The sequence below is a fragment of the Ambystoma mexicanum genome, chromosome 10, assembly GCF_040938575.1.
Source record: "Ambystoma mexicanum isolate Mex_15411 chromosome 10, UKY_AmexF1_1, whole genome shotgun sequence".
Classification (NCBI taxonomy): domain Eukaryota; kingdom Metazoa; phylum Chordata; class Amphibia; order Caudata; family Ambystomatidae; genus Ambystoma; species Ambystoma mexicanum.
Genome location: NC_090932.1, coordinates 110828390 through 110851634, shown reverse-complemented (window position 1 = coordinate 110851634; position 23245 = coordinate 110828390). Strand labels below are relative to the sequence as shown.

At 44.6% G+C, this 23245-nt stretch overlaps 1 protein-coding gene across 2 annotated transcripts in view; it reads right to left on the bottom strand.

The window, feature by feature from the left end:
* The window catches only part of KCTD9 (potassium channel tetramerization domain containing 9), a 411318-nt gene that overhangs the window by 370018 nt on the left and 18055 nt on the right, over positions 1-23245 (bottom strand). For both annotated transcript variants that reach the window (XM_069617594.1, XM_069617595.1), the window contains exon 2: positions 5107-5228. In XM_069617594.1, coding sequence (XP_069473695.1) covers positions 5107-5228 — 122 coding nt within the window. The remainder of the gene's footprint in view (positions 1-5106; positions 5229-23245) is intronic.

Sequence of the window (23245 nt, the reverse complement as noted above, 5' to 3'; positions counted from 1 at the left end):
AGTGTGGAGCAGCAATGCGGCAAGCTTCCAATAGAAATAACAGGAAGATGCTGCGGGTAAGTGGTGGGACTCCGTTTGAACGAGGAGTGAAGAACCGCGTACGAGCGCAGACGAAACAGGCAGCTCAAGGAAAGCTGGAAGTTGCCGGGAGCTGCGTCGGAACGCGGGAAGGCAACCGTACCTTAGGAAGTAGAAAACGTCTGCGAAAGGCAGAAGTAAGCTCCGGAACGCGAAGTGAGTAACAACGATCAGAAAGGCTTCCGCTTCGTTAAATGGAGTCAGCTGACGTGCGTAGGACACACGTGAACGTAAACGTCATCGCGTTGGTCATGTAATCCATGCATTTGGATTAGCGCCTCCCGGATAACTTCCATTGAGTGTAGAACGGTCTAGCCGTCTCAAGGCTGAGGAAGCCGGAAAACAGGGACGTTTGGGTTTCACAACGGAGACGGGTGGAGAGGGCGGAGAGGTAGGCATGACAACACCACCTTTGTTTTAGCCTCAGTACCATTTATTTGTATATTTTTCATCCATTTAACAAGCTGCTCTAATTGAACTGCTTGTCTGGTGATTTTTTTCGTCCATCACGTCAAATAGTGTGAACAGTGATTTGATGGTGGAATGCATGGCGATTAAAGTGAGTTCCACCAAGTATGGCTGTATTAATGATCCATTGCTTGGAGCATTGTTATGTGGAGATATCCTACTGAGTTTGTGATGTCCACGAGGCGTCGGCAAAATAAAAGATGACAGCAAGGAATTACATTTAGACGTTTCAAACATGTCTGGTGTTTGCGATAGCGAATTCGAGCAATCATTGGGATGACTATTAGGCAGGGCTGTCACGACCACTGACTTATTTGCAACAAATGTCTTGTCCTGACTTAAGGCCGTGGATGCACTCGGCGTGCCAGAGAGTGTCACTATATGATCACTAATGTCTGCTATATCAAGTTCATTTACCAGGAATACATCTTGCATAGGAATATCTGCAATTACATCAACCTCGAAGATATCATTCTGTTATTGTCCGTTACTGATGAGTACATTATCACTTGCTATTACAAGGAGCAGAGTCGTGATGGGGTCGGTGTTAGTTTTTAATATTGTTGGAGTTTGGGTATTTTCCTCAAGTTGAGTAGACAAGGAATCAGGAGGGTCTGTCGCAGTTGGAGTGCTAAAACAATCGTTTTCTGATGTGGTGGAGTTAATGGCATGTCGTATAATGCAAAATTCGCGTATGTCTACATTTGCTGGTTTCAATTTTAATAAATCAAGGGTCTGCTTATTCTTTTTAGCCGATGCTTTTAACACCGCCACTTTTGGTGAGGGCCCTTTAGAAATTGATGAAGCACGTATAACAACCATTCGAGCAGCCATGTACAGTGTCAATTAAGTGACAATTGCAATAATAATAATGGAAAAGTGGGCACTTTATGCCCTTCAGAAAAAGCTTAGCACTGAATCAAAAGTTAGTCAAATCGAGCAACTATAAATAACTTTCTCGGAATGCATATATAAGTGCACCGCACGCTGCTCATGCCGCAGCGAAGCAGCAAAGCAGCCTACCTCCAGACTTCCTCACGACTTTGTGCGCGCAATGCGCATGTTCGTGTTAGTTATAGGAAGTGAAGGAGGCAGGCAGTGTGTCAATGGGCGGCAACACCTGACGGAAAAAAGGATGCGTGATGCCGTCTCCGGACTTCCTCACGACTTCACTTCAAAATGTTATTCATGTCTTGTCATATGTATGTTAATATTGTTCTTGACAACCGTAAAATACATTGAATATAGTACTCTCTGTATAATGGTTATTTTTGATCATCTTATAAATCACTTGTCCATCATGTATTATAAGTAAAGTTTATACAACTATTATGAACATTAACTAATATGGTTCTATAGAATAATCACATTTCTGTTCTGAATTATGTCCCCATGGTATCGCAATACTGTTTGTTTTCACAATATACATGTCATGACAGTATGTAAATCTTGGTAAATACAGCACATTTTCGAAAAAATGCTGTAGTGCATATTTTCATGACAGTTTACTTAGCCAAGTTCCCGATTATTGGAATTCATTGCTTATAAAATGGTTAAGGTCACGCATAGGATTCTCCAAATGCTTGTTTTACAGTCCCAAGTCTATACTTGAGAAGTGGGTATCAGGCCCATGAGTTTGATACTCCTAATATTCTTTCCGGTTTATATCTATTATACCTTATTCAGTATTGTTTTATTAGTAGCTAATTCCAATTATTGTTCATCTTCACAGAGCTATCCTGTCCTGATAAGATGATAATCTTATCAACATTTTAAAAGAATATTTTATTATACATGCTGATTGATGATATTTCTTATTATGATATGATATATGATGTGGCATTTATAACACGGCTGTACATAAGTGTGTCTAGGTGCAACAAGACAAGGAGGGGGAAACAAAGGGAGGACAAAATAAAGATCTTACTAGGCCTTGTGTCATTCAGATCGCGCAAGTGCGGGGAAGAGGGAAGGGAGAAGTGCCAGGGGAAGTGCAGTTAACTCACAAGCGCAGTTTACGGGTGGCTCATAAGTGCAGAGAGAAGGGACTGTAGGGTTGCAGATACAGACCCTTCCGGTGCTGGGGAGCCCGAAGGCAGTGCAAGGGCAACTGGACATGTAGGAGCCTGGCCCAGAGTTCAGTGGGTGACCAAGTCACCAGTGCGCGGAGCAGTCCGGTGCATCAGCAGGGGAGAGGAAGAGAGAAAGCAGAAGCCAAAAGGAAGTGTGAGAAACCTGAAGGTCCCAGGAGATCTGTCGTCCAGGCGGCCAGGAGACGCCCATAGCGATTGGATCCAGTTTTTGGGGGTGAACCAGTAAAGGGGGGAGAGGGGGCACGTCACCTGCATGAGGGGTCTTCTGGCAGGGGAAGTGGGACACCGAAGGTTGAGACGCAGAACCCCCCTTCCTTGTAACCCCTTTTCCCCATCCTATCCAGTAGGATATTTAGAAGCTCTACACCCCCCCTTTTCCGACACAAACACTTTCTTACATCATAACAGACAACATGCTAACACCAGAGCAGTTTACCTGATGTGTACCAACACAAGGGTCAGGCAGAGTCAGGCAATTGATAATAATCACACATCCGACGGTCCTTTACCTTCCCCACAGAGATAAAAGGCGGAGCAAGGCGGAACGCACGAGACTACAGCTATACCAGACCGGCAGTTCAAACGGAGGAGAAAGGCGGCGAGACCTGGAAGGATGATGAAGGGGGAAATGCCCTTGCCCTTTTCAACTCGGACCCGCAAAGCCACAGAGAGGGAAATCATAAGACCGGGAGTTACAGCTGGCGTGTGGAGGAACAGATGTCAACGGTTCACAGGGGCCTGCTCCATTGATAGCATAGGCGGGGAGGCGTGCTGGCTACCATCCTTGACTCCAGATGTAAAACAAGCCAACGGGTTCAACACAGCCGATGAGTCAGAGGAAGCGGATAGCAAACCGACGTGTGTTGAGCCAAAGGTTTCAATTGTCAACATTCGATGAACGCAAGAACTTGAGAACAAAGAATTTGAGAACAAAGAACTGTGTATATTTGAACCTTTGGTAAAACCCAGGAAGGGCCAGCTGCAGAGTGGTCAGGCGCCGAAGGAGTGCTCATTCGAAGGACTCTCGCAGGCCCCTTTTTCCTTGAACCTCCAAGTACCAGAAGGCCCTAGGAAAGGCCAGTGTGGTGTCTCCGAGTGGTCCTACAAGGGTCATGCCAAATCCCTTGTACACTCTGACCCATTGCCAAGAGAAAGCAAAGGGAAGCAAATCCTGCATCATGAGAAAGTAAAGTGAACTGTATATTTGGCAAACGTGAACATGGTTGAGGGATACCTGCGAGTTGGGGTGTAAAGTAATACACTAGTGAACATTGTGTAGACAAGAATGAACCCGGTCGAGGGTTGTCTGCAGTGAGGCGTTGTTTAAAAAGACATTAAGGTTCTTGCAGGGTGCATTTGAAAGGCTGTAGTGAAACCGACGGAGGGAGGCCCAAGTTGCAAGAAGAATCTGAGCCCGGCGGAGGGAGATCCATGGGGCATAGACCAATTGCTCAAGGTACAGAATTAGCAAAGGAACTTACTTTCGTTTGTCGTTTTAATCCATCAGACCCTCTAAGGCAAACGACTTTGCAGAGAAGAGTCTTTGACCCCTGAAGGTTCTGGTATCGTTAAAATGGAATTGTGAGCCTCGTGCTGGAGAGGTCCAGGAGTGTGCAGTGCTCATAAGTCCCGCCTTGTCCCGTTCTACAAACTAGGGGGAAGGGAGACCTAGCCGTACCATCCTGACTTATTTTGTGAACACTTCTTTCTTTTCTGGTAAACATTATCCCACAATCTTTTTTTATAATTTAGTGGTAAGATTAGCAATAGATATTTTAGTATAGGCCCTTTTTTATTTGACAGGACACTACTAGGACTGCCTTATTATTATTTGATGGTCGCAGCTTGCTCCCATCTTAGCTTTAGGTTTAGTTTAGGCGTTTTTCTCAACCATTATAAAGTTCAATAAACACCCTTGAACTGTGACGCCACCTGAACTAATATTGGATTGGTGTTAGTGGAAATCCAAATGTTCTCCCTTTACCGCCTCATTAAAAGTATGGCAACCCAGCTTAAATGTGTTAATACTTTCCTATTTAATGAATTGCAGCCCCTCATTGAGGGGTCTGTACAGGATTCTTACACTATTCATTATGCAAATGAGTCTAGGTGACACAAACTCCTATGTATTGCTCCCACACTCATTTATTGGGACTCTTAGGTACCACCTCCTTGAAACACTTGTGTATAGGCGCGTTATAAATGCTGTATATTACCCAGGCAGCATAACACACCTGGTACAAATACTACGCATTTTGAAAATTAATGGAGGTCCGTAACAGAGGCACAGCTACCCAGATCGATCTCCTCTTGCAGCCAATGACGGAATGATTACTAAGCCAAATTAAACTAGGTTTTCCATTAAGAGTCATCACTTTACCATATCACAAGACTCCACAAAAGCAGTGCATGTCTTCCACTCATTCTAAGGTAGCACTGTCACTTTGTTGATTGAAAAGTAATTTACCTTATTAAAGCAATGTCATCTATGAGGCCGCCTCGGCCATTATAGATACTGGCAGCTTTGATTCCAAGTTTACTGCTAGCTATGGAGAGCAAGTCTGATAACGTTCCATATACAGCAACCACCTAGTGAGGGGGAAGGAAACAAAACACGCATCATAATTAGCTTTATTTCAGCTAAACCATAAAAGCAAAACAAGATTAAACAAAAGAAACAAACGCTACACAAACACGCGTAAATGTTTTCTCAGAGCGAAGCAGCATCATTACACATTAACTTTATAGAGATAAAAAGACTACCTTAATAGACAAACAAATCCTGGATTAGCTCATTACTTCTGCAAAGAGGTCTAAGAAAGTTCTCACAGGTCACACAACATACTTAGATTCCACAAACAATAGGAAAACCAAAGGCTGGAATCCATTATACAAAATGTAAGCTTCTTTAAGACAGGTAGAATTGTATTATACACAATGCCTTTAAAAGTACATAAAACCTTCACTCCATCTTATCCAGACAAATCGTTTTTATTTACAAGATTATCTTTATGCCATTTGTGTACAATTGAATACATAGGCAACCAATTAAAATGCAACAAGTTATTAAAATGTGGTCCCTGAGAGAAGAGGATAAAAGATATTGTTGCACAACCTCTCCTCTTAATACTCTATTGTTGGTTTAAAAAGTGCCCTCAAATTGGTCTTTTTACGATTAAATTACGTTTTAAAGATCTCAAAAGGGATGTGACAATCTCAATGTCCAATATTAAAAGATCTTTCCAAAACATAAGAGCTTAGAGTTCACTAATAAAGTTTTTGAGCCAAGTCACTTCTCCCCTACGGAGAGCCCTTTTCCATGAGGCCAGGGAGGTGAGGCAGCTACCCAAGAGTCTCCCTGGGGATGGTACTCGGCGGGTGGATCCCTTTATGGGATTAGGAACGACCTGGAGAGAATGAGGTATCCCCGCAACTCACCTGACCCTAGCCCCCCCCCCTTCTTCCTACATCCCTAAAATAAACACCTATTCAAATACCTTAAAGCGTTATTGGCCCCATTCTTTACCCAGTACTGAGACGAGGAAGACCTCTAGTGAATCACGACATCATAACCAGATCAGGACTGAGACGAGGAAGAATAGGGATGAATATCATGATCCAAAAAGACTGAGATGAGGATGAGGAGCAGATGCGCAGGGATCTGTGATGAATCCGAGGTGACCATCCCAAAGACCCTGGTCTGGGAACCCTGTCATGAGGCCAGCGAAAGGCAGACACTTCCTTATCCTGACCTCGGGGGGTGGTGTGCTGCAGGAGATCACATAGGAAAGGACTCCGGTCAGGAGAATTGGGAGAACCCTCTAACCAACTTCCCCAACAATCCCATGGTCCCATGGTCTTAATGGCCTATTGTAAATTGGAACCTTTTGATGTAAAGCAGAACAAGAACATTAGGGACTTTAAGTCCCATAATGCTCTAGATACTGGGACGAGGAAAAGGGGCTCAGAGGTGCAGAAATATAATATGCAGTCTAGTTTTCATGACATCGACCCCCGCACCCCCACCTGAGCGGGGGGGCGATCGAACATTTAAAACCCCCCTCAGGTGCAGAGCATTATGAAAAAGCTATGGGAGAAGACGTGGAAGCAGCAGTTGAGGCAGGTGGAACGGAGCGACCGCTAGATTGGAAGCAGGACCCTGTGTCTTGGAAGCAGCAGAAGCCCTGTGGGATGCAGGGCATGCGCAGCGGTAAGCGGTATAGAGGCTGGCTGTCCCAAGGGAGAGAGGAGCTCCCCTGGACCTGCTGCATGCAACACCTGTGTGTGGTGCTCAAATGAGTGTGGTAGGAACCGATAAGGGATCCAACTACAGGAGACGCGAGCGAGGGAAAGGTTACCGGAGCTGTCAGACACCTATGCGAGTCCGACGAAGGGAGAAGGGGGCAGCGGGTCTATTGGAGGCGCACGGAAAGGCCAGCGAGTTTACCTCGGTCAGGGAACCCCGGGGCACTCCACAACAGGCAGCTAACTCCTGCTAAAAGTTTTGAATACCAAACTATTTAATGGAAGCCAATTAAGCATAACTTGTATGTTTAACGAGACAGAATTGAGGAATATTGTACCCACCTTTGTCGAAGTAGACACAACTCTCATCTTACGACAAATCAAGCTGAGAAACATTTTAACCACCACTGTCCAAGCCAACAGGCAATAATATAATATTCACACAAGATTAATGTGGTTTAGAAAGAGCATTTGTACATGGGAACTATAACCATTATTGTCAAAGAAGGGCAATTGAGGAAAACCAGTATTGCCAAAGCAAGATGATTAATGAAAATCAAGTATGGCAGAGAAGAAGCCCTGCCTGTAATCAAGGTCAAGGAGGAGAGGAAGATAATTTGCATTGCCTGGGGCAAATTAATAAATGAGAAACCTTGCCAATCTGTTGTGATCTATTCATGATGCAGTTTTTGGGTTTTTACTTTTTCCTCATAAAGGATCAAAGTGTGGAAAGCTTGACAAAGCCTCACCACAGAGTACTTGTAGTAGTGGTAGGAGTTTTATGCTAGCAGGCAAGTACACCAGGAAAGGGATTCAGAGTGGTTAGTCCTGACAGGTTAGTGGACCAGGAACAAGTCAATTGAAGTACTGCAAAGTGGTAGAAGTTTGCAGTGACAAGAAAGTGGTAAGGCCACTAATGTGTTGTATTGAAATACTTAAAAAACAATCCTGGCAAAATGTATTATTTAAGAAGAAGATATGTGGAAATAGGTGTGTTTTGCAAAGAAGAGAAATTGTACTGAAAATTGGCAAAGTGCAAAGAAAGTCTTTTGGTTTATCAAGCAGGAACTGTGGAATTTTGATAAGCATTTTGGAGAACAATATATTTTGTTGAACAATAGGACGGTTCAAGTGTCAAGTGGAAGACTAGCGGAGTGAAGAGAATTTTGTGTTACATTCAGAACAGAACTTGCGATTGAAAGGAACTTTCTTTCTAGGTTTGAATTTTATTTTGGAAAAATCCTGAATTCATCCTGGGGAAGGGGATCCGACCCTAGTTACAAGGATACATGTGTACAGAGTTATGTTTCAATATTACTATTATATTGCTGAGTTTTACCGGCCATATGATACCTGTATGATTTGTTGTATGTATAAGTGTTCGCAGTGCTCCAGCTAAGATTTTGATGTGGGAGTGTTGTACTCCCTATTTTTTAAAGCTGGGAGTAAAAGAATTTTTTTAGAGAGTAACAAAGTAAGTCTAATTCCTGATAGGAGTATTTGTAAATGGGAGTTAAAAAAAAAAAAATGTTTGACAGGAAAACAAAAATGTTGGTAATAATCATTTCTTTGCACCTAGTTATTCATGCACATTAAAAGATACAAGTCTACCTTTGCTTATCAGGCAGTAATAATAGTAGTTCCTTTCTCTGGAACTAAGTACACTACTAGTCCAAACATATCCATGGAGAAGTGTGACTGAAAGCAGGGGCACAAGATCATATGAGCCCATTTCCTATTTTTTTTGCTGGGAGTATTTTTACTCCCTACTTTTATTTTTTGGGGGAGGATTTGCCTATTTTACAGGAATAAAAGTGCCCAATTCACCCCTTATCTGTAGGGCTGAGAGTGAGAGACAGATACCTTTTTAAGAGTGTTTTCCTTTAGTCTTAGTTGGACAGGAAGGGAAAACCTTGTTTGGTTAGGGAACGTCAGGCGTTCATCCCACCCTTATTATTTAATAAAATGGCTACTTGTGGAAAAACTACTTATTGTCTCACATTTCTGATCACTCACAGATCACACAAAGGACCTTAACTGAACAGTCTAGCTTCCAACTGCAAACATTGATAGGAACTGACACGGATTTACCCAGATGTCAGATGCTACGTAGAGGAACCGAGGCTCGCAAACTGAGGTAGCAGGAGCAGACCCCAGGCATGGATACGCTGAAGAGGCGGTCTCCCCTGGATCCGCTGAGAAAACCGGAAGGCTGGCTGCGGGAAGCTCTAGCAGTGCAGCACTGCAGGGAGAGGGTCTGGAGAGAAGGAAGATACCGAAGTGGGTCTGAAGCCACAGTGCCGCTGCAGCATGCCAAGGAGAGCCCCAGAGTGCTGGCGAACCAGAGAAGGACAACGGGAAACAGGCGACAGACTGGAGGGCTGCGGCCAATACGTGGGTGGTTGAGCCTATGGTTGGGGGTCCACAGAGGGTGCAGAAAACCCTGAGAAGCATAGTGAATGCACATTTCCCAGCAGATGGTAACAAGGGGAATAGGGTCTGGAACCCTTACAAGAAAAGGACATACCAAGTAGAAATCTGTGTGAGAGATACATGCGATGACAGTACTTGGCAGGGAAGTAAAGCAACTATGTGTTGGGACCAAGATCAGAGAAGGAAACAAGGTCTGCCAACCAAGGTCAGGGACCCCACCACAGCTGGGTGGAGCATCCAGGCCACTCTTCTTCTAGGCAGTGCCCGGTAGGAAGAAACCAGGTCTGCCAACCAGAGTCAGGGACCCACTGCAGTTTGGAGACGTCTCCAAAGCCCTCCTATTTGCTACAGTGCCTGTTGGAAAGAAACCAGGTATGCCAGTCAGGGTCGGGGACTGCGAGACAGAGACGAAGTCTGAGAAGGGCCAATTGGAGAACAGACATATTTCCCCACCAATTATTGAACTGTGTTACCAGCCTGAAGAGGCTGGGACAGGGAGACATCCCCCTGCAGTTGATTAACTGTATGAGAAGGCCGAGGAAGGCTGGGGAAGGGAGGCATTCCCCCAACACTTGAAGAATTGAAAATTCTAGAACTCTTTTTGTCCAGGTGAAGGGAGACACTAGTTTGGGCTAGCTTAGCTTAAGAGTGTGAGGGACAGAACTAGGATTCGGACATGGGACTTTTTCTTGTGACATCCTGACCGTGACACTAGTTATTTTGGTTAAGGCAGTGAACCCCCTATGAGAGTTAGGGCAAGATAGGGTTTCTTTTCATTTTTTTTCTTGAATACAAGTTTATGACAACCACAATGACACCTCTGTGGCACAGTCTTAGTCCAGCACCCTTACACAAGGTGGGTGTACCAAAAGAAAAACCAAACACTTATGAATCTTCTGCCTAGGGTTTCTTCTGCCTAGGTTTTTATTTTATTTGGGTGCATGGCATTTCTGACAAGGCTATAAAGGGCTTGTTGGAAAAAGAACTGAAGCAAGATCAATACTGTGAAGAGAGATTTTGCATGGCAACTATTTCAGTAGGGTGACTGTTCCTTAAGAGGACCCATTTTCCAACTAAACATTGGAAGTGAATTGACCGGCAGGATATTTTGCTAGGATGACTGTAGAAGATAGCTAAGTTGAATACAAAGTTATTTCAAGAGCAGAATTAAGAGGGGTGCCATTTACGATGGTGAGAATGTTGTATTTAGATCTGTCACAGACTATCAAGAAAGGGAGCTGTTCCCACAGTACTTGAGTGGAGACAGGTCGGTAATTAGTCAGTAACGTTACACTGTTCTAGATTGTGTGGTAGCAATTACTCAAAGGAAGAAGTTAAGATGTCCCAGCCTATAGATGCCACTATTAAACTTTCTTCCAAAGTCAGAGCACAATGATCTATTTTAGTGTACCCTCACGGGTGTATCAACTGTAAAGACCTTAATGGCGGTTTAGGTCGATCAGTTACAATGCAAATAGTTGCATCCATAGTTTGTTTTGTCCACACAGCAGTGATGACATTGGAAGAGTTTCTAAGAGCCCTCTTTGGCGGAGTGGGAGGGAGTCTGGGTCTATATTTTGAGAGGTGGGGGCTCAGGGTTTTTTAAGTTAGGCAGAATTGATGCCTAAGAGCCTTTACATTTTTGTCCTCTGCATAAAATGTTCCTTTTGGCAATGTGACGGAAGAAGAGACAAATGCAAGTGGAGTCTGTTCCCAGTAGTATTAGGTTATTTGCTGGATTCATTGTGGAGAATTTTGTTAATGTACCGCTACTTGACACATGGTGTGAGGAAGAAGCAATCACCATCTTTTGTTAACGCTTTAAATATGCCCCATCTCTGGGAGCCATAGGCCACCCGTCCGCTGTGTAAGGAAGGCATGGTGACAGACATAAGTGATCACAGTTCAAGGGTGTTTATTGCCTTAAAAGGGTGAGATAAACGCCTACTCTAAACCTAAATCTAAGATGGGAGCAAGCTACGACCATCAAAAAATAATAAGAGTCCTTGTGGAGTCTCATCAAATAAAAAGAGCCTATACTAAAAAAAAAAAAATTAAAAAAAAACCATTGCCAATCCTTACCACTATGTTACAAAATAGTGTGGGTTAATGTTCACAAGAAAAGAAATAAGTGTTAACAAAAGAATAAGTCAGGATGTTAAAGCCGGGGTCTCCCCCACGTTTTTTAGCATGGGACAAGGCGGACCTCTTCAGCACAGCACACTCCTGGGCTTCTCCAGCACAAGTTTACAGTTCCTTTCATCAATATCAATATTTTTGACAAACCATAAGGCCACATGTTAAGAATTGCTATAAAAAAGGCATGAATTTGTAAGCAGAGAAGCTCACTCAGACACTGCACTTGTGGCGGTGTGGTGGAATCAGCCCCTTTTGCAAAATGATTGATGAACTCACTTACTAGTGTGTTTATTTGAAGGAGACCTCTGCCTTGTAAATGTAGCCATTTACAGCAGTTTTCTATTCCTCCAGGTTTGCCAGGGTCTCTGCAGCTCTTCGGGTCTTTCTCCGGCTTCCTGCACCTTCCAGCATTGCCAAATCGCTCAGAGTGCACTTTCCAGTTCCGATTTTTATACTTCCTGGGAGTTTTAACTAGAACAAGGTGTCAGTGGTTACAAGGGAATGCCTGACTCTGCCTGTCCTCGTTAGCGGGACAATCTGCTGTAGTAAGAGCCTGTTGTCTGGGTTTTTGGTTTCCTGCTAGTAATCTTCATCCTCCAAGCTCTCTCTTCCTCGTCTTAGTAGCTTTAGAAAGGAACAGAGGGGAGGAATACTGGTAAAATATTGGGGGTAGTCCTGTTGTTGTAGTACACCGAATGACAGATGTGATTTCCGCTCTTCCTTGTTGGCGCTTGTTGGAATTGGGGAGGGGTTAACGGTATGGGTTTTGAAATGACGTATGGCGACTGGGGGGGGAAGGTCGGGTAGGAAGGTGCTACTGAAAAGGGGATACCGTGTCTCGCCCAAGGGCATTCCTTCAGCGGTATCAAAGGGCCCCTTGCCCAGGTGATCTTCGCTCGCTTGTCCGCCACCAGGGTTGGGATCCAAGCACGATGGCCCTCCCCTGGACACCGGAACAAAGGATACTCAGGGATTTCTAGTGAGAACACCCTCGGGTTTCTCACAGCTGTCAATGCAGTCCCTTTTTCTACTTCAGTCCATCTCCCTGCTAGGCTGTGAGACCGGTTTGCTTGCAACAGACATGCTCTGCACTACCTGTCCTAGTCTGTGTCCCCAGAGTATTGCCTTTTAAGAAGTAAGTTACGTTACCAATAAACTTAATTTTCTCAATATTATGACAACCCCAATCCAATTGGATACAAAGCATTCACAGATCTCTCTGAATCCACAGTTCTGGATTCTGAAATCAGTGACTCGTTTGTGTCCACAGACCTATGCGAAAAGTCTACAAACTCGCAGCGAAAGTCTGAACAAACCTAATTACTTAAAACTTCTAGAAACACAAGGGAAATAAAGCAAGACGACCCCTACATCCCCTCCCAAATACTCTGACTCACAAATCGTACTGGACATGTCCCGTTAATTGGGCCAAACAAGGTCAGGCACTTTACCCTAAGTGCATACACCCGATACCAGTTAACGCTCCTCAAATGAATAAAAGGCAACACCTAAAGACACACTCTGAGCAAGACAGAACACTAGTATGAGCAAGGGTTCCCTACTGGAGGTTGCTGCCTCCGGCAGACCGCAAAAGACAAGTGGAGAAGACCAGATCCCACAAGTGAATATTGCATTGTGTTTCAAGGACGCCAACAACCCTCCCGGATGATAAGCAGAGTTGCGGAGGCGAGACCCAGCTTGTGGTACTAGCCTTGACTAGTGAATTGAAAATAGCAAAATAAGAAAGAAGCGAACACAGCAGTGAGTTGTCAAGCGACTTGACAGATAGGTGTGTGTTAAAATGAATGAAGTTGCAATATTAGATCATAAGTGAAGGCTGCACGCGTGTGGCTGAGACACGAAGAAAGGCAGACCTGTGAATGAACTTTGAAGTAAAAGGCAGCTTTGTGATCAGCTATACTAAGTAACGAGTGGTCTGGCGAAAGGAGTAGTCCATTCCAAAAATCTCAGTGAAAGGTACATCGTTTGAAGTTAAAAGACAAACAGCAAGAGTGATTTAAGCGAGAGTAAACGTGAACATTGAGTCGAAGTGGTCCTGTGGTGGTCTGAAAAGAGAGCCACACACATTCTCGAGTCTTCGACAGCTGAAAGGGGTCCGAACCCGATTGAGAGAGAACCGAAGTACAATAAGCTTGGGGAAGGGAGCAAGTTTGTGTTGAACTATAGAGGTCCAAGCCAGACAGAGGGGGCCCTACGTGAACTGCGTGCTGTAAGGTCTGAGCCCAGCAGAAGGGGACCTTTGTGAACTTTACTTTGGAAACAATTTTGAAAGTCAAGAAAGAGACTTTAAGATGGAAGGCCAGGTGGGCCTCAATCCACGGTTTGGAACTGCTTAGAGTGTTAGAAACCGAGCCAGAGTGCTTCATCTTGCCTACAGGAACAACCTTACTCCGTGAGGTTGAACGTCAGGAGGAGAGCTGGTTCAACTACGTTTATTCTTTTGTACAAGAGATGGGGCAGGCATTGTGGTTTTGTTAACATAGACCATTTTGATTTGACGGACTCAACCAAGACTGTTTTGTTCATCTTTTGATGGTCGAGCCTACTCCCATTTTAGTTACAGGGAATAATAGGAGTTTCTCCGACACCAACAATTTTAATAATGATTTTACAAATTGTATCCATTGTGTCAGTGTCATACTTGTGATACCATGCCTTCCCTACAATACCAACTTGCAGAGAGATTATTGAAGAAAGGGCACAGGAAGATGTCTGAGGGGATCATAAGAGACAAGAAGGCAGGACGCCATTGAAGGGCCGGAAGAGTGAAGAGTTTGGGAAAGGATATTTGGGGTTAGAATGAGGGAGACTACAGGAGGTTGGATGAGAGTGACGGATAAAAAGAGGGACACTATTGCGAGAGTCCGGAAAGGATTGAAAGCCTAGAGAGGGGAGTGGGGGGGGGGGAAGGCATAGACAAAGAGAAGACTAAAGTGGAAACCCGCCATTTAGATAGAGAATACGGGGTGGCCCAGGAGGACCACGTTGATCCAGGTGAAAGTACAGCGGAGAGGAGAGAAACGAGATGGCATTGCTACCCTGCAGGACAGAAAAGTCTGATTTGAGCACATTATCTTTTGTTTGAGACTTGAAGGAAATTTAGAACATTGTACTTTGAACCGATCACCTGACTTGTGTGACAAGACTGAAGTCCTAGCCTTGTCAAGAGGGGGCGCAAGCCTATGTCAACTACCGGAGAAAGGGCCAAGCTCAGCCATAGCCCTAGATCGGTCAAAACAACAATGAGGGGCCCAAGTCCTGATTTTCTTTCTTGTGCATCAGAATAGTTGTTTGCAGACCGCACTCTTCACCATGACTAGTGGAAAATCCTTGCCAGTGTTTCTGTGCACACTGCAGACCCTCTGCAATGCGCAAGGAGACGACTGACCTAACCAAGACACTGTTGGCACAATAGGCAAACCTTAACACGAAAAGAGTGACTAACACCATCCCGAACCAGCACAGAGCTGCCAGAGTATGAGAGAGGGTGCAAAAGCCAAGAAGGAAAGACGTAGGAACATTGCGGTCCTGTTGGGACATGCTTGCGAGAGGTCCATCTCATCTGAAAGTTCAAACATGTACCAGCACCAGTGGAATCCCCAGACCGCAATATATGTATTTGAGTTGTAAACATTTTTGGGCAACAGGTTGCTAAGCCTTAGGCTCCTTTTTGAAGGGGTGGGGAAAAAAAAAAAAAAAAAAAAAACCACACACACAACAAACACTTTTATCTACAAAATGAAGGCCAACCTTTTAATATTGGTTTCACTTTCATCTGCATTACCTGCATATTAGTTTTTCACATTATTATCTACTTGCCAAACACTGAATCTACATCAACTGGACAATGATTACCCTTGGCTACAAAGTAATTTTGGTTGAAGATATTCAGTGCCACAGGTCATGCCTATAGTTCACCCAATCTTGGATGTCTAGCGAACTTATTTAATGAGATCAAAATCCTGACGAAAATGTATTGGCTTCAGATACCATTTTGAGGTGCTGCTACTCTCCAACGCTGGGATGATAAAACACTGTCAGAGAAACCCAATCGGCAGTCACCCAACACCAGACCAAATCCCTTGCAAGATACAAATTACAAAATTGAAAGAACTATTTCCATGCGTATGCATTCCGTTTTTTTTTTTGTTTAAAACAATTAAAACACTACTTTTCAATGTCATCCAATAAGCACTGATTATTTACTGCTGGACTGGTCAGAACAAAGACATGCAAAAAGTATTTGCTAAGCCACCACTGAAGGCAGTAGGGAGCTAGGACTAGGATATGCGATTAGTCCAAAACGAAAGCTGGGCACAAGGTTGTCCTGTGTTTGGTCAAAGACCTTTAAATAAATAAAAATGGGTTGGAAAATGCCTCTCTGACCCTATGCTAAAGGGACGTTTCCCTACCTATAAACCAAAAAAGAAGGATCCGTCTCTGTCAGGATGTCAATAACTGAAAAAGCCATCATTATGTCCAAAACGTCCTATCCCGATTCTCACACTACAAACAAAACAAAGTGTGCAAGGAAATGTCTTCAATCTGGTATTGGCAAAAAAGTGTTCACAACTGAAGATTAGAATAATTCCAACAGAAATGTCCTCCAAGGTGAAAAGACCTTGAACCCAGAGGGTGGTTCCCTCCCCCTTGATTCGAAATGGGTGGCAATGTCTATTTTACTAACGGCTCCTTTTGTGTCTCTGCTGGATTCACAATGTTCCTGTTAGGTAACAAGTTCAGCAACATTCTTTCTTCAACATAATTATATCCTTGACAAACAAGATTCTTCTGTAGTTTTTCTTGTAGCTTTGCAACTCGCCCGGTACACTCCCCTGACAGGATTTCTTAGGTGCTTCAATTGCCTGGTATGCATCTCTTGGCAGGACTTCAAATGAATTTCATAGTTCCTCTGTATCACCAAAACTGTATGCATTGTGGTGTGCTCGATATTTTTGTCTGCAATAATATTTGTTCAAACTTTGACCCACACTTGTATCTCATTGGAGCTTGACTCTGTACTTTGCCTCTTCTGCCTTCAAATAAACCTCTTGTATTTATGTATCCGTAATTTCAAAACACTCAACTGTTGTTGGTGCAGTTGCCGGAATGCTGCGGGGTTCCAGTCGACTCACTGGTTCTTTCCAGCGTCTCCCGTCGTGCTTCTGCAGTGTGGTTCAGAGGCTCGGTTCCCATTCTGGATGCTGCAGATGTCTTTCCGGCTTCCTTCACGGCTCCGCAATCACGGCTCCGCAATCACACGTCTACTTCCCAGCAGATCCCGGTCTGGAGAAGGCTGCTTTGTCGAGCGGCCAAGTGGCCAGGAACACTGTTGCAGGTCCCAGCACCTCCACAACCCTTCCTGCGCTCGTTCTGCGTTTCTCCTTCAGCGGACACCTCCGCTTTGCCACACCGGTCCGTGTCCCCTGCACTCGAAAGGCTTCTCTTTTTAGCTGACGTCCTCTCCTGCGCTGCTGCTGTCTGCAGTGAGGTTGCCAGTTTTAAATGTCCCACGTACAGGTATTTCTGTAGACCAACGTGTCTGTACATTGAGCTTCAGGCTTCTGTTACCTTGTACCAACTCCTTCATCCTCCTGGCCTCAGTACTTCGGGGATTATGGGAGTTGGAGTCCATAGATGTCATCAGATATATAGCATTTAAGTCGTTTTTCTCAGTAGTTTTACATGAACTGACATCTTCATACAAAGGTGTATTAGAAGCAAAAAGGTTCTTTTGGAGTGTTGTGCGTCTAGGTCAAAGATGGGGTTTTGACCCAAGGACAAGGTTTCATCACTTCCTCTACAAGGGGAAACCAATACCTCAAAATATGCCATTAAGGCTTTGGTTCTTAGAGGGTCTTCCTCATGTGAAAGGAGGGAATACGGCGTCTCGTCCAATGAAGTCATGACATCTCCCTGGCAGCCGTCTCCTCCCAGGTGATCCTCCGTCATATAGCCACCCCCAAGGTCAGAATCAAGTAGCAGCTGCCGTCCTCTGGCCACATGGGAGGAGGTCATCGCGGGGGAATTTGCACTCCACTGGATTCCTCACAGATATTAATGGGGAAAAATATATCCTTGCTCATTTTGCTCTGTTTTGGAAGTAGGTTTTCCCATGTGATTTAAATACATCCAGCTTAATTCAGTTGTATGAACGGGTCAATCATAAATCACACAGGCCAGATCAGGCCCCTTAAGCACTTTCCTCTGCACCATCACAAACCGTGCCTATTGGAGACTGACTAATGTGCTCTGACATAACATAAGGCTCGTGGCTGCAGAGGATTAAGACAGAGGCACTGTCACTGTTCCCTCTGTAGCCAAGTCTGTCAAGCATCTGGGTTGCAAAGCACCACTGTACTAAAAGCAAACAGCCAAAGAGAAAAGGAAATTAAAGCAAGGTAAACAGAGCAATAAAGACAAATGTAGCCAGCATAATAAATGCAACGAAATTAACAATGCACTTCCCAGTAAACACTGGGTTTGTTTTAAGCAAAACCCAAGACTTTTTTCTACAGCCAATCAAAAGACTTTTCCACCATACATGAATTATTCTGAACTCAATAAGATGCACACAAACACCCTATAAAATATATCTGGTGACTGCAACATATTAATACTGTTCATGATCTAAAACACGATGAATGTAAAATAAGTATTCAAATAATAGTTCACATTTCTTCAAAAAGGTCCACCTTTTTATTATTAACATGCTATTGCTTTTATACATATAACAAACCAACATATTCTAGAAACTTTAAGGTGCTGGCAAGTCAGGGCAACCTCCCTCTTACCAAATCAGACCCCTCCATTCAGTAGAAATGTCCAGGGATCACTCTCAGACAGAGGACACACAGCCATATATGTTCGAACTGCCTCGTCAACTTCTGTCCCCTCATTATAACCTGCACAATCAGCGATGTCCTGAACAACCAGCATTGGCGGCTGTGACCACCCGTGTACAGGGCAGAAATGTCTCCTAGACCTAGAGTCCCAAAGTTGTATTCCAACCCTGTTCTTAACACAGTGTTAATTTATGTGACCTTTCCACAGAAACTGATGACCCAGCTACATTCGCAGATCATGTGCTCCAGTGCTTCTTTCCTGTGTCTACATCCCCAGCAAACTTCTTAGTCACCCATTCACACCTAGCCAGCCTCTCTGGCATCCAGTACACCCGATTCAGCAACTTAACCTGCCTGGCTTTTTCTCCCCAATTCAGCAACACCAGCTTAATGATCCTATGCAGTGCACCCCATTTCTTCACACTGAAATACCACCCAAACATCTGAGAACATGGTTCCATTTTTCAGATCCTCGAGGAAGACAGAAAACAGCTAAGTCTATGTGGCCTTGTCAACCCAACTGCAGTCTAATCCCCCTAGGCGTTTCCCTAGTCTCTCTGTTGCCTTCTGATTCTTCCTTAGTTATTACACTTCTCAAGTTTCTGTATTCGCCCTAGGGACAGCCTTCAATTCCTTTATCAGTTTGCAGTTTTTCGGACTCACCTACCGTTCTCAATCAGATCATCCAGCCACCTTACTTCCGTCAAGTACCATGCAGGTCAATAAAGCACCTTTTTCTCAATCCTGAGCGTTGAGTTGAGCTAAAAGGGGTTTGAATGTAGGGTTGTTGAAATGTGGGTTTTGAGGAAAGGGGGGGGTAAAACTCATGTTGGAATTTAGGGATGGTCTTTGTTTTCCCTGATGGCTTTGCCTTTTCCTTACAGAAAGATACTGAGGTATGATGGGTCTCGGTTTACAATATCCCATGACAATTGATGGGATGTTGGGTAGCGGTGTATCGGAACGGGAGGAATACCATGCCTCGCCCGAGGGCGTCTCCACCATAGTTCCGAAGGACCCACTGCCCAGGTGATCCGCCCTTGCTCGTCCGCCCCCAGGGTTGGGATCCAAGAGCGATGACCCTCCCCATGCCACCTGAACAAAGGATCCCCAGGAATAACCTGGGAGAAACGCCCCACTTTTCTCAAAAACCTCAGTGGCCAATGGGTCATGTCTAACCGGGTTGACCGATTCAAACACTGGTATTTCAAAAGGTCACATCCTGGTCATCCCATAGGCCATCCAATGCTTACACTGGTTCATGTTGAACATTAAAATTCCCCCATTGACAGAATCATCGGGGAGTGTTTATTAGATTTCTCATAATTCTTTATAACGTGGCACATCACCCTCAGACTTTACAATGGCACACTCCCACCCACTATATATATTAAAAAATAATGCAGGATTCCCCATCATAGTGGATACCTCTAAACACAGGAGGTCCACAGTGCCAGTCTCACTTTTGTTAACTACTAGATCCAAAGCAGGGTTAATCAGAATAGCCAGACCCCCCTTTGGTCTACCCCTTGGGCCTTTAGATGCATTCATACAATAGGAACCATATCCTTGTAAATCAATGGGTGCCAATGCCCACGTTTCCTGCAGGCAGACCGGGTTGTAGCCATGGATAAACCTTATCCAATCCAGGTCTCCCAATAATCTGTTGACCCCAGCCACATTCCACGACAACGCCCTCAGCTTTATTAATACAGTGCCAAGATGTCATGGGAATGGCAGCAGTGACAGTAGGAGCACTCGCTGCCTTTGGCCCAATTAGTCACTCTACTTCATCTAAAATCTCATCCACACCCCCTGATGTCACCGACAGATTATTGAGTCTATTAAGAGTATTCCTTGTGGACTAAGTGAACCTAGGTGCAATAGGATCTAGAGAACTACTAGTACAAACCAGGGGATATGAACGTGACTCAATTGACAGCCCCAAACTAGACAGAAAAATCTTAATAAAATCTCGGCCTCCATGGTACATCCTGTTTCTCACAGTAAATAACATCCTCCCGGATTACTGCCCGCATCCTCTAACATCACGTAACCAGTGGATAGTTTTATTTACTAATGAATCTTGATTTTCAGAACAGTTATTGCCCAACCTTGGAACATCATAAACACTACATGTCCCCTTTCCTGCATGGATCGCCCCCATGGAGCTGGGACAGGGACAATTTTTCCATGCACTCGTGATCTACTTTTATATCTTTTCTTTAGTTTGATATTCAATAACACTTGTTGCTTTTCAAAAGTACTTGGCAGCTTGTTCGGTATTCAAAATTCTTCTATTCGGTGTTCAAACTCAATTATAAGTTTCCGTTCAATCAGCATTTCCATCTGCCCAATTCCAGCCCCTGCAGTCTGACAATGATCCTCACTTCGCCAATGAAATGTTCCAGCACATCACAGCATTGCTGGGCATTCAACACAAGTTCGCCTGTGCATACCACCCACAAGCAAATGGAATGTGTGAACACCAAAATGGCCTCCTGAAGGAGTGCATAGCCAAGACACAGCAGAGCACAAAGAAAAATTGGCTGCACTGCCTACCACTCTCACTGTTTGCATTGCGCAATAAGCCTGGGTCCAACCACCATTTAACGCCCCATGAGGTGGTGATGGAACGGCGAATGCATCTCCCCTTGGCTCCTCCCACAAGAGCACTGAAGGATTGTGAGAATAGTGCAGATGTGCTAGGGCAGGAAATGCATGATTATGTTACTTCTTTGATCTCTCACCAGATACGACACCACAGAGGCGTAGAAGACCGCAAAGAGAGCAACTGCGACAGAGCACCACAAGACTGACTTTCAAAACCCTGTGAGTGTGGGGGACATTGTGAAACGCACCAAGGTTCACCGGTCCGCACATCATGGAGAAAGTGGCCGACCGGGCTGTCAAACTCGAGGGAAAGCAGGTCTGGAACCACTTGGCAGACGTCAAGCATTACAAAGCAGCGGCCTCTGCTGGCAACATGGTCACCTTGACTGGCAGGGCCAACGGTCAGCACCTAAGAGAGCTACAAGCGCGTTCTGAACTTACACGACCTACTGAAGGACATTCAATGGTCACGCACTCACGAGCAGCAGAAGAGACTGGGCTCCTTGTGGACATAGATTAGGGCACAGTGTGTTATTTTTCTTTTCCGCACACAATATACGTGAAAGCCAATGTAATTGTTGTCCATTGTCCATGTTGCCCTCTGCCCATCACCCATATACCTTCTCCAACCAATGTGTCCATGTGTGGAGACCCAGCAGATTCTGAGCCCGATCCCCCAGAGTGTATTACCCTGCCTTTATAGAGTATTTGGCCCAAACATACCCACAGCTTCAGCATGGCAATACTCCTGCCCTCGCCACACTGAGAGACGATCAGTAAGAAAAGTGTGGGAAGAAGTGTTTGCATTCGCCATTAGTGATTATCTGGTCCACGGGGCTTAAGAAGTACTTCCACCACTAACACAGTAACACATTTCTTTGTGCTTTTCGGTGGGCAACTATATCTTCAAGCTGAAAGGATCGAGCAGTGTAAGTGAAAATGAATGACATATTAAAAAAGATGATGGTGCCGTTGGTCTTACTTATTCCTAGCTGTGTTATTATATTCGTATTTTGGAAAATGACTTGTGTTGCTAGTGCTACCGCTATACCTTCTACTAACATTCCCCCAACCCGAGCAGGTGGAACGACCATGTCAGGTGGACAGGATAACATTGCTGATAAGGTAAGCGCAGTGTTGGCACAGAGATGAAGGGGGAAGACATGTATCTCACCGACACTGCTCGAGTGTCTAATAACATGTGGTACAAACACATGACTAAAGTAGGTAAGGAAACCACCGGGGAGAGCTGTTATGTTTGCTCCTTCCTCCCCTATGCCATGGGTGCCTCCAGAACGCTCATAGTAACTGAAATACCAGCAGCAAGAGCACAATGCTCAATATATCTCTCGATGGGGACAACTCAAGGAAGATTCCAAGGGAAGACAGCAACGCTGAGATAAAAGTCTAAAGCAAAGTTCCTGTATGAGGATAATTACATAAAGACATTAGATATGATGAACAATTATTGGCAGCTAGATGAAGCTATACAGTACATAACTGATGGGCCTGACAAAGGAGAGACCAAGACTATTACCCTGAAGGAACTACCATTTCCATGGACAAGAGGGACCGAGACAGGAGGAGAGCCTGGTTGCTGGGACAGACCACAGATGCTAGTGTACGGCCAAGTGTACACAGAAGATGGATGGAGTGGTGGGAAGCAAAGCACTGACACTAGCACAATCACCAGTGAACAAGGTACAAGAAGAAAATGACAAGTGCCTGAAAGAATGGGACGCGAGTGCCAAGCTACTGACATGCGTGGAAAATGAAGCTGGTCTGATGCCAATAATACCTCTGAAGACACCAGCATTGTGCTACCAGAACAATGGCGATGTTGAAGTTGGGTGCAGAAGCATTGAACAACATGCAGCTATGAAGGTAGGAACAGCCGTGCTGATGGACCACTACTGGGCTAGCGGATCGAAAGCATACAAGAAGCTGCCACCCAAATAGGGAGGAGTTTGCTCATTGGTACACATCAACATGCCTTCGTTGGTCGTGCCAAGGAAGGATGTGAAGCTCGATGAGTTCCCAAAAATTGACCATAACAAAAAAAAAAAAGAAGAGGTCAATCGAACTGGCACCAACAGCCAAGGCAGAGAAGCTAGCAGGATTGAGCAGAGTAAGGATAGGAGGTAATTACTTCTCAGAAGCATCAGAAACAGCACTAGACGAAATTCCAGCAGAACACAGGCTGTTCAGCAGAACACAAATGTTCTTTGCCTCAATAATACCATCCGTACAGACGTACACGAACGCGAAGTGGTTACAGATCACCCGCTGGGAGCTGATGGTGACTATCAA